General features: G+C 52.9%; 10 protein-coding genes across 10 annotated transcripts; 5 read left to right on the forward strand and 5 right to left on the reverse strand.

Moving 5' to 3' along the window:
- Positions 1 to 176: 176 nt before the first annotated feature.
- J4E83_003151 (uncharacterized protein) lies at positions 177 to 1,048 on the forward strand (the record flags this gene model as incomplete). The annotated part of the gene is made up of 3 exons (XM_049330089.1): positions 177 to 213; positions 265 to 716; positions 782 to 1,048. The coding sequence occupies 3 exons, from the start codon at positions 177 to 179 to the stop codon at positions 1,046 to 1,048; spliced, it is 756 nt and encodes a 251-aa protein (XP_049190585.1).
- A 98-nt stretch (positions 1,049 to 1,146) lies between these two features.
- Positions 1,147 to 2,016, reverse strand: J4E83_003152 (uncharacterized protein; the record flags this gene model as incomplete). Its single annotated transcript, XM_049330090.1, has 1 exon — positions 1,147 to 2,016. One exon carries the CDS (start codon positions 2,014 to 2,016, stop codon positions 1,147 to 1,149), a length of 870 nt encoding a protein of 289 aa, XP_049190586.1.
- Positions 2,017 to 2,345: 329 nt separating this feature from the next.
- Positions 2,346 to 4,425, reverse strand: J4E83_003153 (uncharacterized protein; the record flags this gene model as incomplete). The annotated part of the gene is made up of 3 exons (XM_049330091.1): positions 2,346 to 2,554; positions 2,602 to 2,613; positions 3,135 to 4,425. 3 exons carry the CDS (start codon positions 4,423 to 4,425, stop codon positions 2,346 to 2,348), a joined length of 1,512 nt encoding a protein of 503 aa, XP_049190587.1.
- Positions 4,426 to 4,769: 344 nt separating this feature from the next.
- On the reverse strand, positions 4,770 to 5,154 carry J4E83_003154 (uncharacterized protein; the record flags this gene model as incomplete). Its single annotated transcript, XM_049330092.1, has 2 exons — positions 4,770 to 5,087; positions 5,134 to 5,154. The coding sequence occupies 2 exons, from the start codon at positions 5,152 to 5,154 to the stop codon at positions 4,770 to 4,772; spliced, it is 339 nt and encodes a 112-aa protein (XP_049190588.1).
- Positions 5,155 to 6,197: 1,043 nt separating this feature from the next.
- Positions 6,198 to 7,477, forward strand: J4E83_003155 (uncharacterized protein; the record flags this gene model as incomplete). The annotated part of the gene is made up of 2 exons (XM_049330093.1): positions 6,198 to 6,349; positions 6,406 to 7,477. 2 exons carry the CDS (start codon positions 6,198 to 6,200, stop codon positions 7,475 to 7,477), a joined length of 1,224 nt encoding a protein of 407 aa, XP_049190589.1.
- Positions 7,478 to 7,934: 457 nt separating this feature from the next.
- J4E83_003156 (uncharacterized protein) lies at positions 7,935 to 9,138 on the reverse strand (the record flags this gene model as incomplete). The annotated part of the gene is made up of 3 exons (XM_049330094.1): positions 7,935 to 8,723; positions 8,787 to 8,916; positions 8,966 to 9,138. 3 exons carry the CDS (start codon positions 9,136 to 9,138, stop codon positions 7,935 to 7,937), a joined length of 1,092 nt encoding a protein of 363 aa, XP_049190590.1.
- Positions 9,139 to 9,883: 745 nt separating this feature from the next.
- J4E83_003157 (uncharacterized protein) lies at positions 9,884 to 10,672 on the forward strand (the record flags this gene model as incomplete). The annotated part of the gene is made up of 1 exon (XM_049330095.1): positions 9,884 to 10,672. The coding sequence occupies one exon, from the start codon at positions 9,884 to 9,886 to the stop codon at positions 10,670 to 10,672; it is 789 nt and encodes a 262-aa protein (XP_049190591.1).
- Positions 10,673 to 11,314: 642 nt separating this feature from the next.
- On the forward strand, positions 11,315 to 12,676 carry J4E83_003158 (uncharacterized protein; the record flags this gene model as incomplete). Its single annotated transcript, XM_049330096.1, has 3 exons — positions 11,315 to 11,446; positions 11,497 to 12,480; positions 12,542 to 12,676. 3 exons carry the CDS (start codon positions 11,315 to 11,317, stop codon positions 12,674 to 12,676), a joined length of 1,251 nt encoding a protein of 416 aa, XP_049190592.1.
- Positions 12,677 to 14,066: 1,390 nt separating this feature from the next.
- J4E83_003159 (uncharacterized protein) lies at positions 14,067 to 16,498 on the forward strand (the record flags this gene model as incomplete). The annotated part of the gene is made up of 3 exons (XM_049330097.1): positions 14,067 to 15,212; positions 15,277 to 15,901; positions 15,966 to 16,498. 3 exons carry the CDS (start codon positions 14,067 to 14,069, stop codon positions 16,496 to 16,498), a joined length of 2,304 nt encoding a protein of 767 aa, XP_049190593.1.
- Positions 16,499 to 16,729: 231 nt separating this feature from the next.
- J4E83_003160 (uncharacterized protein) lies at positions 16,730 to 18,496 on the reverse strand (the record flags this gene model as incomplete). The annotated part of the gene is made up of 2 exons (XM_049330098.1): positions 16,730 to 18,338; positions 18,399 to 18,496. 2 exons carry the CDS (start codon positions 18,494 to 18,496, stop codon positions 16,730 to 16,732), a joined length of 1,707 nt encoding a protein of 568 aa, XP_049190594.1.
- Between the last annotated feature and the right edge of the window lie 1,512 nt (positions 18,497 to 20,008).

Raw genomic sequence — 20,008 nt, forward strand, 5'->3', positions numbered from 1 at the left:
CAGGGTCCATGAGATGGCAGGCAGGAACGCTTTGCTCTGTTGTAATCAAAACATCGACATCGCCGCTGGCTATTGAGACTCAACCTCGACCCTAGCAATTCAAATCTATATTCGAGAAGACACAGTTGATCTACCTACATTCACACCGTGAGGCGCAACATATCAGACCTCTCATCATGGGCAGACTAGATGGCAAAGTCGCCATCGTGACCGGTAAAGCGCATCCTCATCAATTCTCTCACATCTCACTAACAACCTCATCAGGCGGCGGCTCAGGCTTCGGCGCCGGAATATCAAAAGGCATGGCCTCTGAAGGCGCCAAAGTCCTCGTCTGCGACATCAACCAGTCAGGCGGCGAAGCGACGGCAGCCACAAACCCTTCCTCTCTCGCCTTCCACAAGATGGATGTGACCAAAACCTCCGACTGGAAAGCTACTGTCTCGGCTTGCATCGAGAAGTTTGGGCGCTGCGATATACTCGTCAATAACGCTGGTTGGTCATATACCAGTAAACCTACGACGACGGTCACGGAGGACGAGTTCGAGAAGGTCTTCGACGTCAACGTCAAAGGTGTTTATCTTGGCTGCAATGCGTGGGTCGATCAAGCCATCGAGCGCAAAGAAGGAGGTGTGATCATCAACATCGCGAGTGTTGGAGCGACCAGACCAAGACCAGGCCTCGTATGGTACAACGCGAGTAAAGGCGCGATTTGGAACGTGAGTTGACTCTTGACTCTATCTCAATTTCGCATCGAGCTCCCAGTGATTAATGCATACTTCAGGCGACAAAAGGCCTCGCGGCGGAGTACGGGCCCCATCAGATCCGAGTCGTGTCCATTTGCCCCCTTGTTACAGGAACGGGTCTCTTCTCTGCCTTCACTGGAATGGAAGATACACCGGAGAACAGGACAAAGTTCACGTCCAATGTACCCATGGGTAGAATCGGTGAAGTGGACGACGTGGTGAATGCGTGTATCTTCATGGCAAGCAAAGAGGCTGGCTTCATTACAGGAGTTAATCTGGAAGTGGATGGTGGACGCTGTATCTGAACTAGCTTGTTTGGAGAGAAGAGAACTCAAATTGAGCTTCTAGATGGATCATCCCTAGGAACAGCTCCAGAACGCTGTCGTATCTCATGAATCTGAGCCTAGCCGTCCATATACACATCCTCATCCTCACCGTCCTCCACCTCATTTTCTTCTTCTCCATCATCATCATCGTCGTCGTCGTCATCGCTACCCCCCTCATCATCATCATCATCCTCCTCCTCCTCCATTTCATCCCCGTAATCCTGCTCAACTCCGTCCTCGTCATCGTCGTTCTCGTCCTCCTCATAGTCCCACGCCTCATCCGTCTCAAGCAACTCCTCAATCTCCCTCCTCCTCCTAGCCTCATCACTATTCTCATCAACTCCATCAACCAGCGCATTCTGCACAAAAGCACCCTTTCTGTCCTCTTTATCCAGAGCGATCTCTCTGTCAACCTCCACCGCCCAACCTTCCCAGACGGCACCCCTCTGAGTCGCCGTCATCCTTCCCCTACTAGCCCTCCACCTCTTTGTCAATTCTCGCTCTCTCGCTACTGGAGATTCCATGATCATCATCTCATAAGCTTGCTTGACCTTCTCATAGGCAGCGCGATGCGGTACTGAAGGTCTTCCATTCGGTGCTGCATAGCTCTCCAGTACCTGGTAGTGACCCTTTCGCACTCTATCTTGCGCGTTGGCCCACACGCCCAAGGGTAGAAAAACTGCGCGGTTGAGGGTGATCTTCCCGCTCTTAGGGTGGGTGTATCCAAGGAGGAAGGCGTCGGTCTCGGCTACTCCGTTGTCGCCTAGCTTCAGTCCGCCGGGACCGATGGTGTTTGCGGGTACGACAATCTTAGGCAGATAGATTTGGACGGGAATGCCGCGGTGGGATGTAGTAAAGGGAGAGGTGGCTAGCAGACTGGGTGCAAATGATGAGAGAGGAGAACCCGGTGGTCGAAGATTAAGTGGAGATGGAGCAGTGCGCTGCATAGTCGCCTGAGGAGGAGCCAGCAGAGAATTTGGAGGGGGCAGTTGGCGCTGCTGAAAAGATCCACCCTGACCAACTGGTCTGCTAAGACTTGGCAAGTCTGGTGCCCGTGGTAGGGGTGGTCCCGCATTCGGAGGTCGCTGACCATAGCTAGTGGTATGGCCCTGTGTCTCTTGAGCAGCTACTAGGCGCTGTGCGAAAGCCGGAGGTGGTGCATGATCTGAGCGTCCTAGTGGCGTCGGCCAAGCTGAAGTGTAAGCTTGCTGAGAGAGATTTGGTTGGTGAGTATCAGACTGGAACCAGGCAGGGGGAAGACCCGCCGGCGGAAGTGTCAAAGGATGAGCCCCATATCCAGATGGAGAATGTTGGTGGTGTTCAAATCCAGGTGGTAGCGGCGGTCGAGCATGAGGACCGAAGCCTCCTTGGAAGCTCCCAGGCAGTTGGTGTTGAGGAGGTAACTGCGGTTCAGATACAGTGATATTTGGAGCTTGAGACACCGCCGGAACATGTGGTTGAGGATAAGGATGAGGGCTTTGAGCACTGGCTCCTCCAGCTTGGGCGTTCTGCTGGGACATCACTCGACTCACAGCCAGATTCACCTGTTGCTTAAGCATCCCTATCATTTGGTTTGCGGGATTTGGAGTGATATTTCGCATGAGCGCCGCAACATTTGGTAGTGTCTGTGCTGCAGCAGATGCAACTTCTGTAGTAGGTAGAGCGGCATGGCTTGATCGGTGTCGCAGGTGGGGGAATAACGTCGTGTCAGGAATGAACGTATTTTGAGGTTGAGTGGAGGTCATCGCAGGCGATGGGCGCGGTAGCGGTGGTAGGTTTGGACGAGGAAGCGATGCAGGCGGTGGTAGAGATGGACAGGGAAGCGTCTTGAGCGATGGTAGGTTCGGACGAGGAAGCGATGCAGGCGACGGCAATAAGGGTGTGGGCAGCAGACGCATTCTGGCCCTTGGGGCACTCATGCCGTCGTCCGAATCTTCATCGGTACTCCCATCGCCGTCATGTTTCTTGTTCAGCCTACCGCCGTCAAAGTTGCCTGAAGAACGTGGAATCGATGGGAAACTACTACGCGCGAACATCGCTTGCAAACCCGCTTTGTCTCTTGCACCTCGAAATAGCGTGCTCTTCATCCTACCGACAAGCGGTGTAGGAACGATGTTGATCGTTTGGAGTTCCTCATCTCTGGTCTGCTGGATCTTGCGCAATATACCGTCAGTCACATCCGGGCGATCGGCGTGAATGGTCGTGGTAGGGATGAGAGGGACACCCGATGGACTTCGGGGAGCAGCACTGCGCGCAGCAAACTGAGCCTCGTCCGCCAATTTGTTGCTGATGGAGATTTCCAATTGCTTTGCCCTGTGTCGCTCCTTGAGCGACTTGAAAGCTTGCGCAAGTTTTGCGTCCTTCTCGTAGTTCTTGAGGCCGCCTCCATCGACGAGCGGTGGCGTCTCCTGCAGGCTCATTGTCTGATCTCTGTGGTAGTCTCGCATGTTCTGTGCGGTGACTCCTGCCTCTACGAGTAAGAAGAACGCGCGTTGTCGCGATTTGAAACAAGCTTCGTAATACTTAGCTCGCTTGTACTGGTCTCGGGGGACATTGATGAGAGGTGGCAGAGGCTCGTCTAGCTTTGGGGGCTGGATGCCGAAGTGTACTTCGCGGTACTTCAGACGTTCGCTTTCTTCTGTCTTGCGTTCGAGTGCCGCTAGGTCGGGCTTTTGTCGCGTCTGGGGGGTTGTGTCACCGCCTTGTCCGTCCTTCCCGCTGTCTTGGGCGACACCTCTTGCTTGATTAATTTCCTTTTTGGCTTCCTGAGTGACAAGAAATGGATGATATTCAAAGTCCCACAAGCTTGGAATCTCGCCATGTAGAGCCGCCTTCAGAGCCTTTCCGTCTCCTTCGTAAAAGTCGATCCACCTGTAAAGGAACTCGATGAAGTTGGGTACCACTGTGCTGTCGACCTGCACGATATCGACCAGAATGCGCAACATGTCCTCCTCGTGCAAGAGATCCGGATCTATACAGCGAGCATGCAGAGTCATCGGAGGCGCGTTGCTGGCCGGTTTCGGCGCGGTAGGGGTATTCGGCGGGTCCAAGTCAAGGCGAGGCCTCTTTGCTGATTGCGGTGCCGCGAGGGATTGGCGAGCTGCTGTCTGACTGACTTCCCACTGCACACACCACGTCCACAGCTCCTTGCGCGTCTCCAACGCCTTGCGCTCCGTGAAGTCCTGGAGAAGCGCGAAGAAAATGTCATGGTTCGTGTCCATTCGGTAGGTGATGGCGTGAGCCTTGTACTGCTCATAAGGGACGAGAGTGGGTAGCGGCTCGACGTTGCCGACAACATCTTGCAATTCGAGATAGCGCTCGTCGAAGAGGTCCATGACCTTGCCATGGGACGCCATGGTTGCGCAGGCGGCTGCGTTGTTGTGCAAGACGAAACCAAAGTGTTGTGATGTTGCTGGTTGGGAGGTGAGAGGGGAGCTAGGCAAACGCGCGGTGTTGCCATGCGGACGCAAACGAACAATATCAGAGGGAAACGTGGGGAGTAGCTTGAAAGTCGAGGACCAGGATCACGGAATGACGCAACGAAAGAGATGGTGCACAAGCAGCCTACCATGCTACTCGGAAAATCTATGCTGGTCGTATTGCAAGCCCGAATATTTGTACAGTCGCCAGAGGGGTATCGTCGCAATCGTGCCATAGCGCCGCCTTCACTTGCTCCTAGTATACACGCGCGACCACACGCTCATTTGCTGCTCTCCCTGATCTTCTGCATAATGGCGCTCGCCCTGTCCTCGGCCTCTTCCCGTACTCTCCGCCAATCTGTTGTGTAGACCTTCTTCACGCCCTCCTCGAGGCTTCTGTTCCAGCGGTCCTTGGCCATCTCGGCTAGCCCGACGGGTGCTTCCCGGCTTGTGGGCTCTGGTTCTGGCTTCTTGGGCTCGTAGAATTCGGTGAGGACTTGGCGTTGCTGTCGTAGGAGCGCAGCTTGTGTTATGCGGTTTTGTGTGTGTAGGGAGATGCTGAGATAGAGAACGCCTGTGGTGAGTGTGACGCCTCCGAGCTGCATAGGTTAGCTGATGTTATTGCAAGCGATTGGCAGCACTTACGAAGCCCGTGATGAAGCCCATGGCTGCGCTGGAATTGTGTGGAGGAGTGCGCGAGGATGACGTGCACGGGTGCTTTTGCTGGATGCGTCGGGGGCCAATGGCTGGGCGGACAGATGTGCTGCGTCCGCTTGCTATCCCTCTATCAACGTGAGGGGCTGTCCAGGGCGAATACACGAGAATGTCCAGGCGGTGGAAAGTTGACTCGGGTGTGAGGTCAGCGGAATCGCGCGATGGCCTGCCAGGATTGTTCCGTCCCAAAGCGGCAACATGTCCACGATCCGTTGAACGCTGCTAGCGCCGCTTCCTCCTCCATCGGCGCATCCCCTCACACTCCAGCCTCTCCCTGCAACTATGCTTTTTCTATCGCAAGCCCTTGATTTCATCGCCATCATGCCCATATCATGTTCCGTCGTCGCGCAATCTCAATGGATACCATCAGTCTTTCGTCCGGTGTGCTTACGCATACGTCCTCGCGACTCCTCACGCCAGACTATGCACCTTCAAGCGTGTGCATGGCCAGGTAGCAACTGCACTTCCCAGGATTCATATGCACATGTCGTTCGCAGGGTTCCCAGTGGTACGTAGGGAACTGCCGTACCTACACACCATCACAGAGTGGTTGCACACAAGCTTGGCACATCTACTTAAGAGCGTCCGATGCCTACACCGCAGCTGCCTACTGAACATCCTCGGTTTGATCAACATAATCGCGACAACTGAAAATGGCCTTGAACGAACTTTTGCGAGTGCCTTCTGCAACCAACCTCCTTCTTCTGCTTGCAGCATACTGGGTTATGTGCATCGTCTATTGTCGTACACTACACCCACTTGCACGTGTACCGGGCCCGTTATGGCCTGCCATCTCGCGAACGTGGCTCAGGTGCACACGCTCTAATACACCTTGCGGTACGAGAAATTCTAATTGCTGAGTAGTAAGAACCCCCTCAAATCTGCATTCTTATCGCCACAACGACCTTGCAACCGCTGCTTTCAGTCCCAAACTCGGGAAGTAGCTTGTTTAAAAGCCAATCATTCTGACACAGAACTTACCAACAGTGTACCGCATGTTTCGCGGTGATCTTGAGGTCGTCCAACGCGAGCTACATGAGCAGTATGGCCCTCTTATACGCATCGCTCCAAACGAGGTTAGCTCCAGTGATCCAGACGCGATATCACTCGTCTACAGTACCCAGAAACCTTTAACCAAGACGGACTGGTAAGTCACGCTTACAGGTAGCATACGCACGCGGTGCATGACTGCTAAATCGGCAGGTATGTTTCCTTCCGCCCACGAGGTATCAGCGAGCACGCAGACCTCTTCACCGAGACAGACGAAGAGAAGCACACCAGATATCGTCGAATTGTTCAGCCTGCCTATCAAATGGTCAACATTTTGAAGCATCAAGATGCGATCGATGATTGCACAAACTTGTTGAAAGTGCGACTGGACAAATTTGCCGAAACAAACGAAGAGGTAGACCTGGGGCTTTGGCTCGAACTATTTGCTCATGATGTAATTGGGCACATCCTTTTCGGCCAATCCTTTGGTTTCTTGGAGAAAGGTACACATGTGGATTCCTTTATTGAATCTGTACACAACGCTGCCCCGCTTCTTGCTTTCAGTACTGCGGCACCGACCTACATGCGCAGCATCATCATGCTGGCCGCCATGTGTGTTCCTAGTAATTTAAAGCAGTTCAAAGGCGTACAAGCTACCGTAGTGGAAGCGAAACGCCAGACACAACTTCGACTACAACGCTCGGCAGAAGCGGACGATCAGAGTCAAGACATCCTTTCTCAGCTCCTGCGTAAAGTGGGACAGAAAGATAGTGAAGCTTGGTTCACACACAAAGAAGTCACACTGGAGTCTTGGGCTGGTATTATGGCTGGCGCTGATTCTGTCGCCGTCAACTTGAGGGCAGTTTTATACTACCTTATAAGGACGCCCGATGCCATGTCTAAAGCGACCCAGGAACTACAGACCCAGCAACACCTCCTCAGCACACCTGTCAGCTTCGCAGAATCAACGAAGCACCTACCGTATATCAGTGCGTGCATTAAAGAAGCCTCTCGCCTTTTTCCAAGTACCGGATTCAACATGAGTCGCATAGCTCCTGCACAGGGTATTACCCTGTCTGGCGTCTACATTCCCGCTGGATACCACGTCGGTGTCAATCCGCAGATAGTACAATACGATAAGAAGCTCTTCGGCGAAGACGCTTTGGAGTTTCGACCAGAGCGCTGGCTAGAGAGCGAGGCCAGAAAATTTGAGATGGAAAGGGGGATGCTGCTGTTCGGTGTAGGAACAAGGACATGTATCGGAAAGAACGTAAGTCCTCTATGAGAGATGGAATGTACTAGCGTCGCTTCTATTGTTGGTATACTGATCACACATCTTCCTTAGGTTGCCTTGGCGGAAGTTCACAAACTCGTTCCAGAGCTCCTCCGCTGTTTCGACATGCATATGGCTCATGATCGACCCTGGAAGACATGGAATGCTGGGTTTGTGAGGCAAAGTGATGTCATAGTCAGGCTTACTGTACGCTAGAGATGGGTCATATCCTTTCCTCCAGTCTTGAAACCAGGGCAACTTTTCGGAGTATTCGTGTTCTTTCGCTCCCACATCCATCACATGATCAGCCCGCGACTATGCGACCTAGCTTGCAAATTCATTTGGTATGCGACACAAGAGTTGAAGAGTCAGAGTGTCCAATTGAATGTGTATCTACACAGCTTCCATTTCCTAGACCGCTCCAGGATCTTATGACCATATTCTACGCTTCATCGTTCCACGTGGTACTCTATGATCCACCAATGATATCTGCTGTGTGGGTCGGCTTTCCTTCAGCCCCCGTCTTGTCCGCACCACTATCGCGGTACTCATCCAGCGACGGCGTGTTGGCATAGCACATCTTCATGAAGCTCTCAGGATAGCGTCCACCGCTAACCTCTGCCTCTTCGCACGCCTTGCGAATCTTCTGTTCCTCCTCCTTGCTTAGCTCAACCTTCACACTCCCAACGTTCTCCTCCAGACGCTCAGGCTTGGTAGTACCCGGGATTGGGAAGATATCGTCACCCTGTGCCATCAACCACGCCAGTGTCAACTGACCAGGCGTAACACCCTTCGCCTTTGCAATCTCGGTGATGCGGTCCACGAGCTTCAGGTTTTTGGGGAAGTTCTCGGCACTGAATCGGGGCGCGTAGCTACGGAAGTCGCCTTCCTCAAAGTCGTCGGGGCTCTTGATGGCGCCAGTCAGCATACCGCGGCTGAGCGGTGAGTAGGCGACCACTGCCACCCCAAGCTCGCGGCATGTCTTGAGTAGATCGACTTGCTTGCTCTCGATCTCCAGCGCGAAGGGGGAGTATTCGACCTGTACGGCGGAGATGGGGTGGACCTTGTGCGCTCTTCGTAGAGTCTCAGAGCTGACTTCTGACAGACCGAGATACTTTACTTTCTTGAGATTAACAAGGTCGGCCATGGCTTGCACGGTGAGCTCAATTGGCGTCTTCTGGTCGACGCGGTGACAGTAGTAAAGGTCTACCTGCTCGATTCCGAGACGCTGAAGAGACTTCTCGATGGCCACTTTGACCTAAAAGTGGGATTACGAAGTCAGCGTATGTCTCAGTCGCAGTCTTTATGTCGGTTGACTGACGTGTTCTGGAGAAGTGTCGATTGTACCCATCGAGTCCTTGAAAGCAAACTTGGTAGCAAGAAAGATGTCCTTGCGCTTGTCAGGGTTGGCCTTGAACCACTGTCCTATCAAGTCTTCGTTGTCGCCGTAACTAGAATAGCTGTTAGCTGTTGTCAGACCCAATGTCCCGATAACCATACACATCAGAAGAGTCCCAGAAGCGTTCGCCTAGCTTATGGGCCAAGTCAAGCATTGCCAGACGTTCAGAGTCTGGCTTCGGCTTGCCATAGAATGAGGACAAGCCCATGAGGCCGAAGCCCAGGCGGTTAACCTGAGGGCCATCGCGACCGAGAGCTGCAGTGGGCAGAGACATTGTTGTATTGAGTAATGAGATTTGGTTCAGATAGAAGACAGATTGTTGTGCAATTCGACCGGAAGGGACTTGGTTTTAAGTGTGAAATAGGCACTGGGACGGACGAAGTAAAATAAGCTTAATTATCGGGTACCTGATTGCAATGACGCTGGTATCCCACCCGCATTGACCTCACTTGCCACTAACTTCTTAACCCCGCTATGCATGAGATCATACCTATGCATCTGCCACGAGTACCGTAGCTTCACATCCCGTTGGAACGTAGAAACACAACGGATATTGGGGTTTAAGGGCCGAATTCATGAGCTATTTGTTTGTTCGTCCGAAGAATTGAGTATCGTGAATTGTCCGCTCTGGAGTCGGCGGAGCAAGACGGAGATAGGCCACCAGAACTCCGGTCAGGTCGTGAACTACCCATGGCTCAAGCCTGAAGGAGGTACCAGTTGGTCCGGAGTGAAGCACCAGGCATCCAGGGTGTATTCGACGCGTTGCACGTTGTGTCGCTTGGGAGGTCTCTCACGCGTCACGGCAGGCGACAAGGTTCCTTTCCCAAGGTTCCTGCCAAGCTCCCCGATGACCGAGTTAGCGTCCGTCAAACCTCACTACATCACACCTCCCCCACCAATGCATACCCTAGTACCTTCTTTGTAATGCGGTCGCCATGCTTACGCGACGCCGAAGTTCAACCTCAGACAATCTGCTCGCGCACTTACACCTACGGATAATCTAGTAAAGGCAGCACAGCATGACCGCCGAAGTACGCGACCTCAAGCCGCTCAACATCAGACCCGTCCAGCATCAAGTCCACGACCCGCTCAAGACAGACCCGTTCGCCTTCGACCACCACGATGACACCATCCACGTCCTCCTATGCGCTTCAGGTTCTGTCGCGACCATCAAGATACCGAACATGATCAACGCGCTTGCGAAACACGCGAACGTACGAATACGGCTTGTCTTCACGGCTGCGGCAACCAACTTCTTGCAAGGCCAGAGCGGGGAGCAGCCTTCGATAGAGGAAATAGAGGCGTTACCGAACGTCGACGGAGTATACTTTGACGAAGACGAATGGAGAGAGCCATGGATCCGAGGCAACAAGATCCTCCACATTGAGCTACGGCGATGGGCAGACATCATGGTCATTGCACCCTTGAGTGCTGACCTACTCGCCAAGATCACACAGGGCTGGTCAGATAACCTCCTGCTGTCCGTCGCGCGCGCATGGGATACCACAGGTCTGATCGACCCAGTGAGGAGCATACCAGGCGTGCAATGGCCGCAAGAAGATGGCGGCATACAGAAGAAGAGGATACTAGTCGCTCCGAGCATGAATACCGCCATGTGGTTCCAGCCTATTACCAAGAAACAGTTGCATGTGCTGGAAGAAGAGTGGGGAGTAAAGAATGGAGGCTGGTATGAGGTACTGCAACCTATGGAGAAAGAGCTAGCGTGTGGAGACATTGGTGGCGGCGCGATGAAAGATTGGAGGGAGATTGTGGAAGTGGTTGAGCAGCGGCTAGGCCTGCTACCGTGATAGCTTCTCACATGCACTCTTCTTGTACGGTTAGAGTCCCTACTGCTTAGAAAAATACTAATATCTATGTTAGAGATTTAAGCTACATCGTGCTACGCTATTGCATACATACCCGAGCACAGAACGGCGCAGCAAGAGAGAGGGCATACTGCTTCACGTGAGCAAAAAGATGGCATACACAAAAGAGCAAAAAGACAGAACTTAGATAGGTGCCCCTCTCACGCACCGTATGCTGACAGCCTCCTTAATTTCTTAAACCAGAAGACGGTCTGTGCTGTCTCGCTTCTGTCTTTGTCGATGCTCGAATCGGCGACCTTGACCTAGCGAGCTGAGCAGGCGATATGCCCAACGGCGCCAGGCCGGACTCGAGTCTTGATGAATAACTCTTGAAAGTCAACGTCTTTATACCAGAGGCTACCAGTTATATTATATCAGAGGTGAGGAAATCCATGTTGCAATGTTGACAGTGACGGTGATGGGCGTTGAGCGTTTGTTGTGGTGGTCGGTGTTGCGAAAACTGAGACCTTCGTTCACCTGGTGACGAGAACCAAACGAGACTGAAACTAGAGCAATGAGAGCGCGATGTCGTCATTTACGCGCCTTCACTTTATGGAGTGTAGCAAAGTTCTCGATCACGATAACATGAACTGTCAGCCTGACGATTACCGCCAGCAGAACAACATGGCGCCCAGCAAGTCCACAGCAAACGCAGATGTCCCAGCTTCCCCGAGCGCTACCTCTTCTAGTTCTGTTCTTGCAACCTTGAAGTCGTCGGTAAGTAATCGCTTCTCTCACCTTGGTGTTTGCTTTTGACATGTGGACAGATACAGAACACGAAAGCGAAACTCAACGCTCTCCGGCCAACCAGGCAACCGAAGGTTACCAAACCAGGAACGAGGAGCAAGACGGTCGACGAGCGAGAGCGTCTCCAACGAACAGCAAAACGACTTTCCGTCATCGATGAGCCCGCTACTGGCCCCAATGTCTCCTCCACCAGCGACGAACTGCGGAGCGACCCCGCAGCGTCATCAATCCTATCCACCGGCTCCGATCCCCATCCTTCGCTCACAGCGCGCGACTTCGAAGTCGGCGGTACGCTTGGTCGTGGGAAATTTGGGCGCGTATACCTCGCCCGTCATCTCGCGACAGATTACGTGTGCGCTCTCAAGATCATATCAAAAGCGCAGGCTACAACACAAGAAGAGGAGAAGTTGATACGCCGCGAGCTAGAGATCCATCAAAACCTCGCGCATAAGAACATCTTGAAGTTACTGTCATGGTTTCACGACGACGAATCGATATACCTTGTGCTCGAATTTGCTCCGGGTGGCAGTCTTTACTCGAAGATGAACAAGCAGCCCAAGGGTAGGTTCACAGAGCACCAAACAGCCGTCTATATCGCTCAACTCACGTCCGCACTGCGCTACATGCATAGCAAAAACATCATGCACCGCGATATCAAGCCCGAAAACATACTACTTGGTTTCCACGGCGAGATCAAGCTTGCTGACTTTGGATACTCCGTACACTCAGAGTCAGGGTTCCGATCAACGGTGTGCGGCACACTAGATTACCTAAGCCCAGAGGTTGCGGTCATGACGCTCAAGCCCGGAATGAGCGGAGGGTGGTACACGAAGGCGATCGACCAGTGGAGTCTGGGCGTCTTGATGTACGAGCTTCTTGTGGGTAAGCCGCCATTCGAGATGAAAGACATGAAGAGCACACAAAAGAAGATTGCGAATTTCAAGGGTAAAGGTATCAAGTTCCCAGGACATGTCAGCGAGCGCGCGGAGGAGCTGATTCGCGAGGTAAGTGTCACCCTCTCGCCATACGTGTGCTCACAATGAAGCCGTACTGACTTCGCAAAAGTTGCTCAATTTGGATGCTGAGAAGCGGATGAGTCTTGACGACGTTATGACACACCCTTGGATCGTCGACCACGTCGCAAAGTCGGTTCAGTCAGGCATCCGCTCATTTGATCAGCTGCTTCAGCATAGTGTCTGAGGGCCTGATGAGGCGGTGGAATATCGTTACAGATGGGGGCCGAATTGTATGTCTAGTGTCCTCGCCCTGCCACACAGCGATCTCGTATTTGACGGGCCGAATATGTCGGTTGCCTGATACTTCAGCTTCTGACCTGTCTTGCACCTCGGGAGGCAGCCATATCAAGCCATGTACTACGCACTGTCTCAAGATTTGCGCAGACCGGTAGGGGATCGGGACTAGTGTTGGCGGGTTCGGGTGAGCATCAGATGGCACTTGTCCATGAATGGTATCCCGTTGATATTGTAGTCTACCTCAAGATGATGCGACGAGCATCCAGTGCCATAAGCCTTCCGCCAGGCAGATCCGATTCGTCATGTTTCTAAATGTGGTAAATTTTGAGAGGTAGTGCTTGAGCTGCGTGCACGACATGAGATGTACCTGTCAAACGTGAGGGTCTTGGCACGACCTCAGGGGTATGTTCATGTTACAGAACGTAACATGAACAACAACACTCATCCATTACTCTCAGCATCTGAACATTGCACATTTCCACAAATCAGGCAGTTCTCACAGCTTGCCATATTTTGTCAAGTATCTGTCTGGTGGACCCTGACCGGTGGCCGTAATAGCTCTGATCGCTCGCCTAGCCATGCAAGCGCCATGCTGCATTGGATACTCGTCCGCGCCTCACCCTCAATACTGCATGCTACTGAGCCATGCTTGGCGCGCTACTGCTGTGCGGTGGCACACCAGCAAAAAGCGACATAAACATGCGAGAAAAAGCTATTGCACTTAGCGTTTGATGATCTCATTGGCGGTTGGACTCGCCTATGGTCTCGCGCAATTCCAATCCACGTCCCTCAGTAAACGCCTCGATGCACTTGTGTGTTTGAGCCAAGACATAATGTCGCGCCCGCAATGCGCTTTGCAATGGCTTGCATTGTTCCATGGTGCAGAGATGGGCTGTGGACGCCGGATGGGCGGTGCATAGATCGCAGCTGAGCGATGTTTATTGGTAGGTTGTAGATTTTCAGCCTTACTAGCAGGCTAGCTAACTCAAAGGCGGGTGTCGATTGCGGAGATCCTGGCGCTATCACTCATCCATCTGATTGCGGCTCAGGCCTCCCGAGAGCCTAGACCGATGAAGGTAAAGCACATCAGGGTGCGCCTTTGCTCGTTTACTCGTTTATACTCCTATATCAGGTAGGAACATCCTGCTGTCCTTCAGCTGAGACATCACCAGCTTTTGAAGTTCCCAACATCTTGGCCGTCACGTCCCTCTCGGCCACGTGGGTCTCCTACTACTTTGTTGAGCAGTGTACTTTGTTTTATTCACTGCTCGTGCGTCGTCCAATAAATCCTCCTATTTCTTCGGACGAGATCGGCCTCGAGGCCAACACACATCATTATGCTGAAGAACACCCTGCTCTTGGCTTCAACAGCACTCGTCGCAGCGCAATCCTCCTCTTCTGAGCCATGCGCGAGTGTTGCGTCACAGCTCCAGGAATCGACGAGTATCGAGGCACAGGCCGCGTTTGACTGTCTGGATTCAGTCCCCGTTGACGTCCAAGGAAACTCTCAGCTTATCGATGAGCTAAAAGAGCTATGGCAGTTCCAGTCTGAACTCGTATGGCTGAAGAAACCTGGCGATGACTGGGAGTTTGGACCCCTGGACATCGAAGCCGAACTGGACAACGTAAAGAACAACCTCGATTCTTTCTCCAGCGAATATGCGGTTCAACTCGCCATCCAAAACATCACTATCCGGACCGGAAATTTCCATTTCAACTACCGGCCTGATATACTTCAGGTGTTCTCATTCTTCAGACAGGCCAATGTTGCATCCATCTCCGAGGACGGCAAAGCGCTTCCAAAGCTCTATCTGGCTGATGATGTTGCAAGTGTAGCCGAGGGTAGCTCAGATGTTTCCGAGATCACGGAGATCAACGGTCAGAACCCATACGACTTCCTGACGTCCAATTCCTGGTCACAGTACATCGACTCCGATGGACTGCTCAACAACATGCTGGCAAAAGGAGACACGGATAACACTGGCGCGTTTATGGATCAAACGAAATACGACGGCCCCAGCACTGATATCACTTGGGCAAATGGCTCTACAGCTTCCGTTCCGAACGGAGCTAGCACAGATCGCAGTTTCGTTGGCATAACCGATGGACAGTCTTTCTTCGATACCTTCTGCGTCGGTTCAAGCGACTCACCTCTCTCAGCTAGCACAAAGGGTGCTTCTGACTCGTCCGATGTCGCTCTTCCAAAACCCATGCTACCTTCTGTATTCAACCACATTATTGCGCCCAGTGCTCCCGGACCAGTTCCTCGAATTCCTCTCGGTACAAACCGCAACAAACGACAAACGATGGGAACATCCCCCGGTTCCTATGCGGAGAACGTTGTTGCAGCGGACTCGAACGGTGTTGTTGTTGGTGCCTTCCTCAGTGGAGAAGGTTATGATGATATAGCGGTCCTCAAGATCATATCATTCAGCATCCCGGGTAGTGACTTGACCGAAAGTGAGTTCGGCACGGATTTCCAGGTAAGTCATTGATAAACAGCGTGCATACCAGACATGAACTGACGTCATCTTCTCCGCCACATAGCAAACCGTTTCTTCCTTCCTCACTCAATGCATGGGCGAGAACAAGCAGAAACTCATCATCGATCTGCGCGAGAATGGAGGCGGCAGCACAAACCTACTTCTCGACACATTCATACAGCTGTTCCCCGAGATGGAGCCTTTCTCTGGACAGCGATACAGGGCCAGCGATGCTTTTGTTAAGATTGGCGATGCGGTTAATGAGATCAGAAGTGACTCCGCCAAGGCTAATGAGTATGCCTCATTGCTCAATGAGAGCATAGAAGAGGGCTCCATGTACAGATATTGGTCATGGTGGCACTTCCGCAATGCTGACGGGGCCGACTTCAAGGGCTGGGATGACTTTGATGGTCCGGTCGAATTGAACGGCGACTCATTCACCAGGACGATGCGGTACAACTACACCGATCAAGTGTCCATCCTTCCCCCAGACTGGTATTTTACGAACGGCACTCGTCCCACCCCTTTCAAGGCGGAGAACGTCGTCATGTATACCGATGCCCTATGTGGTTCATCTTGCGCTTCTTTCCACGAAGAGCTCAAGAACATCGCCGGTGTCAAGGCAGTGACAGTCGGTGGCCGTCCAGAGAACAAGCCCATCCAAACTGTGACCGGATCAAAGGGTGGTGGTAAGTAACATCCCTATAAGCTTTACACATGAGACATGCGCTGACATGGTACACCACGATTTAGAAGTAACGCCTCTGTTTTTCTGGCAACAGTACGCCCAAGTCGCATTGAACATAAGCACCGCCCTTTCCCTATCGGCCTACTCCGACAATGACGCCGCCCTCTCTGCCGTCGCCAACGTCCCGCAAGTACTTACACGCGCCGGAGACCGATCATCGCGCCTTCAGTCCCAGGACCAGGTCCGAAAAGGCGATGCTTCTGGAACACCTCTGCAGTACATCTACGAAGCCAGTGACTGCAAGATCTTCTACACCGCGACAACCTACGCTGATCCTGACGCTGCTTGGAAGCAAGCCTGGGACGCCTTCCAGGATGACAGCAAGTGTGTCGAGGGCTCTACGGGACATGCGAGTTCCATCTCTGGAGGCTTCAAGGCATACGGTCCGGGTGAGCTGAAGGCGGAGGATCAACCTAAGGGAAATGGAGGCGGAAGCGGAGGCAGTGGAAATGAAGATGACGACAGCGCTGCGAGCATTGTCGGAGTAAGTGGCTTGATCATTACCGTGGCTGCTATCGTCAGCGCTATGATGCTGTAGATAGGCTTTGGTGTTTCCGCCTTCGCGTTCCAATGTTCATTGCAGCTTCGCCTGTCCTTTTCCTATACATTGCGACACATAATACCATTGCACTTCTTGAAGTTGCAGTATTAACCAAAGTTGAATTTGCGATTAATCTATGATACCAAACCCCCATGTCCCCATCCCATCATTATATAACCCGGGGTATATCGTCATCTATCGTGCTTCACGTTCCGTTTCCAGCCTGGCCTAGTTGGGCCGCAGCACAACATCTCCAACACAAAGCACCATGTTCTTGAAGAACCTTCTCCACTCCAAAGGATCTCCACTAGCTTTGACAAACCTCACCTCCCAGTAAGCACTTCCATCGTAGACCGCCTTCTCGATGACAATATGGCCGTTCAAGCCTTGTCGTCGTCCGTCCGCCATCTTCACCCGTATAGAGGCTGTCCCCGCTCTTTCCGCTTCCTCGATCTGCGTCTCGGTGAAGGACGGTGAAGGGACGCCTAGGCGGTGCAGAGCTGTAAGAAGGAGAGGCAAGAGTAGGCCAAGGTTATGCGGAGAGATGAAACGTGCTAGGGAATAGGATGGAAGGATATCGGCGAACTTTCGAGCTGCTTGCGTAAAAGTCAGAGGCACACCTGGAGTCGAGCTGAATTGTGTCATGGACGGGTCCTGCGATAGCATATCCTGTGTTGATGAGGGAAGCTGCGATAAACAGGGCGTAGAGCTCATGTTGATAGGACGATTGTCAGGGATTGTAACAGGCTGCGAGGCGGAGATGCCGTCGTGAGAGGCGAGACGTGGGGGTCGCTCCCAGTCGAAGGGTGTTTCTGCCGATGGAGTCTCGGGTTGTGTGGAGGAGAGGAAATTCACAGCGCTTGAGCGGCGAGGATCTGCATCAGTGTCTATGTCCATCGCATCGCCATCTTCGTCTGCATCTTGCGAGAATTCTCTTTGTGACTGCGTTGGCGGCCTTGTGAAGTCGATACGTAGTTGCGACAACATCTGTGTCGCCAATCCTACTGGATTCGCATTGCGTCCGCTTGCAGTCAAGTAGGGGTTCTTGCGTGTACACCAGGGGTGTGTGCGTATCTCATCGAGAGTAAAGCGCTCTTTTGGATCGACTTTCAGCATGCCGCGGAGCAGACTGAGTAGCTCCGCTGGGATCTTGCTCCAAAGTTCATCGGTAGTGTGTCCCCCAGTTTCGACGTATTCCTTGAACTCTGCAGAGCGTTTGGTTGGCTCGTCCCAAGGGGTGTTGCCGACTAGGAGGACGAAGAGCACAATGCCACAACTCCAGACATCGCAGATGTTCGCTGCGTAGCCGGTGTCTAGCATGTCGGCCCTCTTGCTCCGCCTCCCTGATACAATTTCCGGGGCGATGTAGGGCGGCGAGCCACATACAGTGTTGCAGAGTCGCAATTGCCCGTCCTTCTTGAACAATGCTGCCAACCCGAAATCGGAGAGTTTGAGATCCCCCTCGGCGCTCAGTAATACATTCTCGGGTTTAATGTCTCGATGCGCAACACCCATGCTGTGCATATATGCCACGGCGTTGACCAGTTGCGTGAAGTAGAGATGCGCAATGTCTTCACCCACACCTTCGTCCGCCTCGATCTTGTCGAACAAGTCTCCGCCCTCGGCCAGTTCCATGGCGATCCACGTCCATAGCGCATCCTCCCCAGACCCTAAGCAGTGTATGATGTTCTGGTGCTTCCCGAGATGTGTGTGTAGGACGACCTCCATCTTGATTTGTTTCGGAGTGAGGCGGCCGGTCTTGAGGGCGTGTTCTTTATTGATGAACTTGATCGCGATGACGGGTTTGGGCGAGTTGTGCGGGACGGCCTTGCGGATGCTGGAGATCTACCATGAGCGAATGACTCCCAAGACTCGACGAGGGGGGATTACAACGTACGAGGCATATGCGCCCTGCCCGATTGTCTTACTCACAAGCCGGAAGGGCAGGTTTGTAGGCAGAGGAGCCATCTGGCTGTTGGGCGGCGCCGGGCCCATGTTGTCGAGATGTAGAGGAGGTATGTGCGGGGAAGCGAGTTGAAAGCGATTGAGGACAGAGAATTCTGAGACGCGCGAACGAGATTCGGTGGTATTTTGTGGTGTTGACTGTATGTTGGTGCCTAATCGCTGCTATCGCAACAGTCTCGACGATCGCGTCAGACCCGAAAACAGAGCGCACGGACTGGATGCCACGCGCAACGCGAACACGCCAGCTCACGTGGTCGCGACGCTTCCAAGGTTTGTCTCGTGTCAACCGATCTGCCTCGGCCCAAGATACCGCATGCCGAAACCTTCTTTCCACCCATGGAACCCTTCCGCACTACCTCCTTAGCTCTAGGACGTCATTACCTCCCTACCCCGAATGTAGCATCAAATCCCGCGATTCCCGCGAGACACAAGCCTTCTTCGTTGCAAGCCACAGATGCCTCGGTTCGCAGAGGCTTGCTCGACGGGGAAAGTGTACCTGTCGATCGCGACTACGCGTCGTACCATAAGAAGCATCGGAGTCCGCGGGCCTAGACGTTTGGCGCTACAAGCAACAACTAGCCATGCATGGCATCGATGACGGAGCGAGTGAAGACCCTGCCCATCAAATCCAGTGGTATGTCTATCTCCACCAGGCCTCCATTCGTACACGCACAGCAGACGCGCAGATCGCATACTGCTCTGTCCCAACATCCAAGACCGCTACGATATCTACGTTTCTCCGACTTCACATGCACAGGTGAGAAACTTCCCGTTACCTTCTCACCTTACACTTTATGAGTAATCTGTGGAGTCAGCTTAGCGCCACTGACATTCGAGTCTCTTCTTCTATCCTACACAGCGACGCTTGCAAAACTTACCACATCCTCGGGACCGAGTGCACGTTTTCTGCCACCCAGCATGACCATGTGGCATTTCAAACTTTAACTACACAATGCAGGGTCCCCCCTTTTCACACTGGACAGAAGAGGATGCTCGTGGACTTGTCGGAGGGTTCATGGGGACAAAACGCTACCACCTGCCACATACATCAAATGCGAGACGCAACCACGGCCGTTCGAGACGGAATTAGTCATCCGCAATCCATGTATATTCCCCTGCATCACATGCATCTGACCGAAGAGACCACGACGACGGAGTACACCAAACTCCATGGGAACTGCGCCGTTTGTTCTAAGAAAACCCTATCTAACAAACCTAATCTGCAACCCACTGAAAGCCACTGCACGGCTATATGCGGTCGGAGATGCACGATGGTCACCGGCCCGAGAGGGTTGTTCCGAAGTCGAGTCGCAAACGCTGACTATGCAGCGCAAGATGCAGATGGCTGACGTACTCAGCAAGTACCGGCGTTTTGATCGCGTTTGATGCATGTGCCTTGTAGATCTGAGCTCGGCATCGAGGCACGAGTACCCGACAATCATCACGGTAGAAATAGATAATGGAGGCTTGGCTCATCGTGTTACCAAGTTACTGGCATCGCCGTTGCGTACCCTGCATTCACTTTGATAGTATGACAGTTCT

The sequence above is a fragment of the Alternaria metachromatica genome (genome assembly GCF_023757995.1).
Source record: "Alternaria metachromatica strain BMP 0045 chromosome Unknown scaffold_5, whole genome shotgun sequence".
NCBI classification, from domain to species: domain Eukaryota; kingdom Fungi; phylum Ascomycota; class Dothideomycetes; order Pleosporales; family Pleosporaceae; genus Alternaria; species Alternaria metachromatica.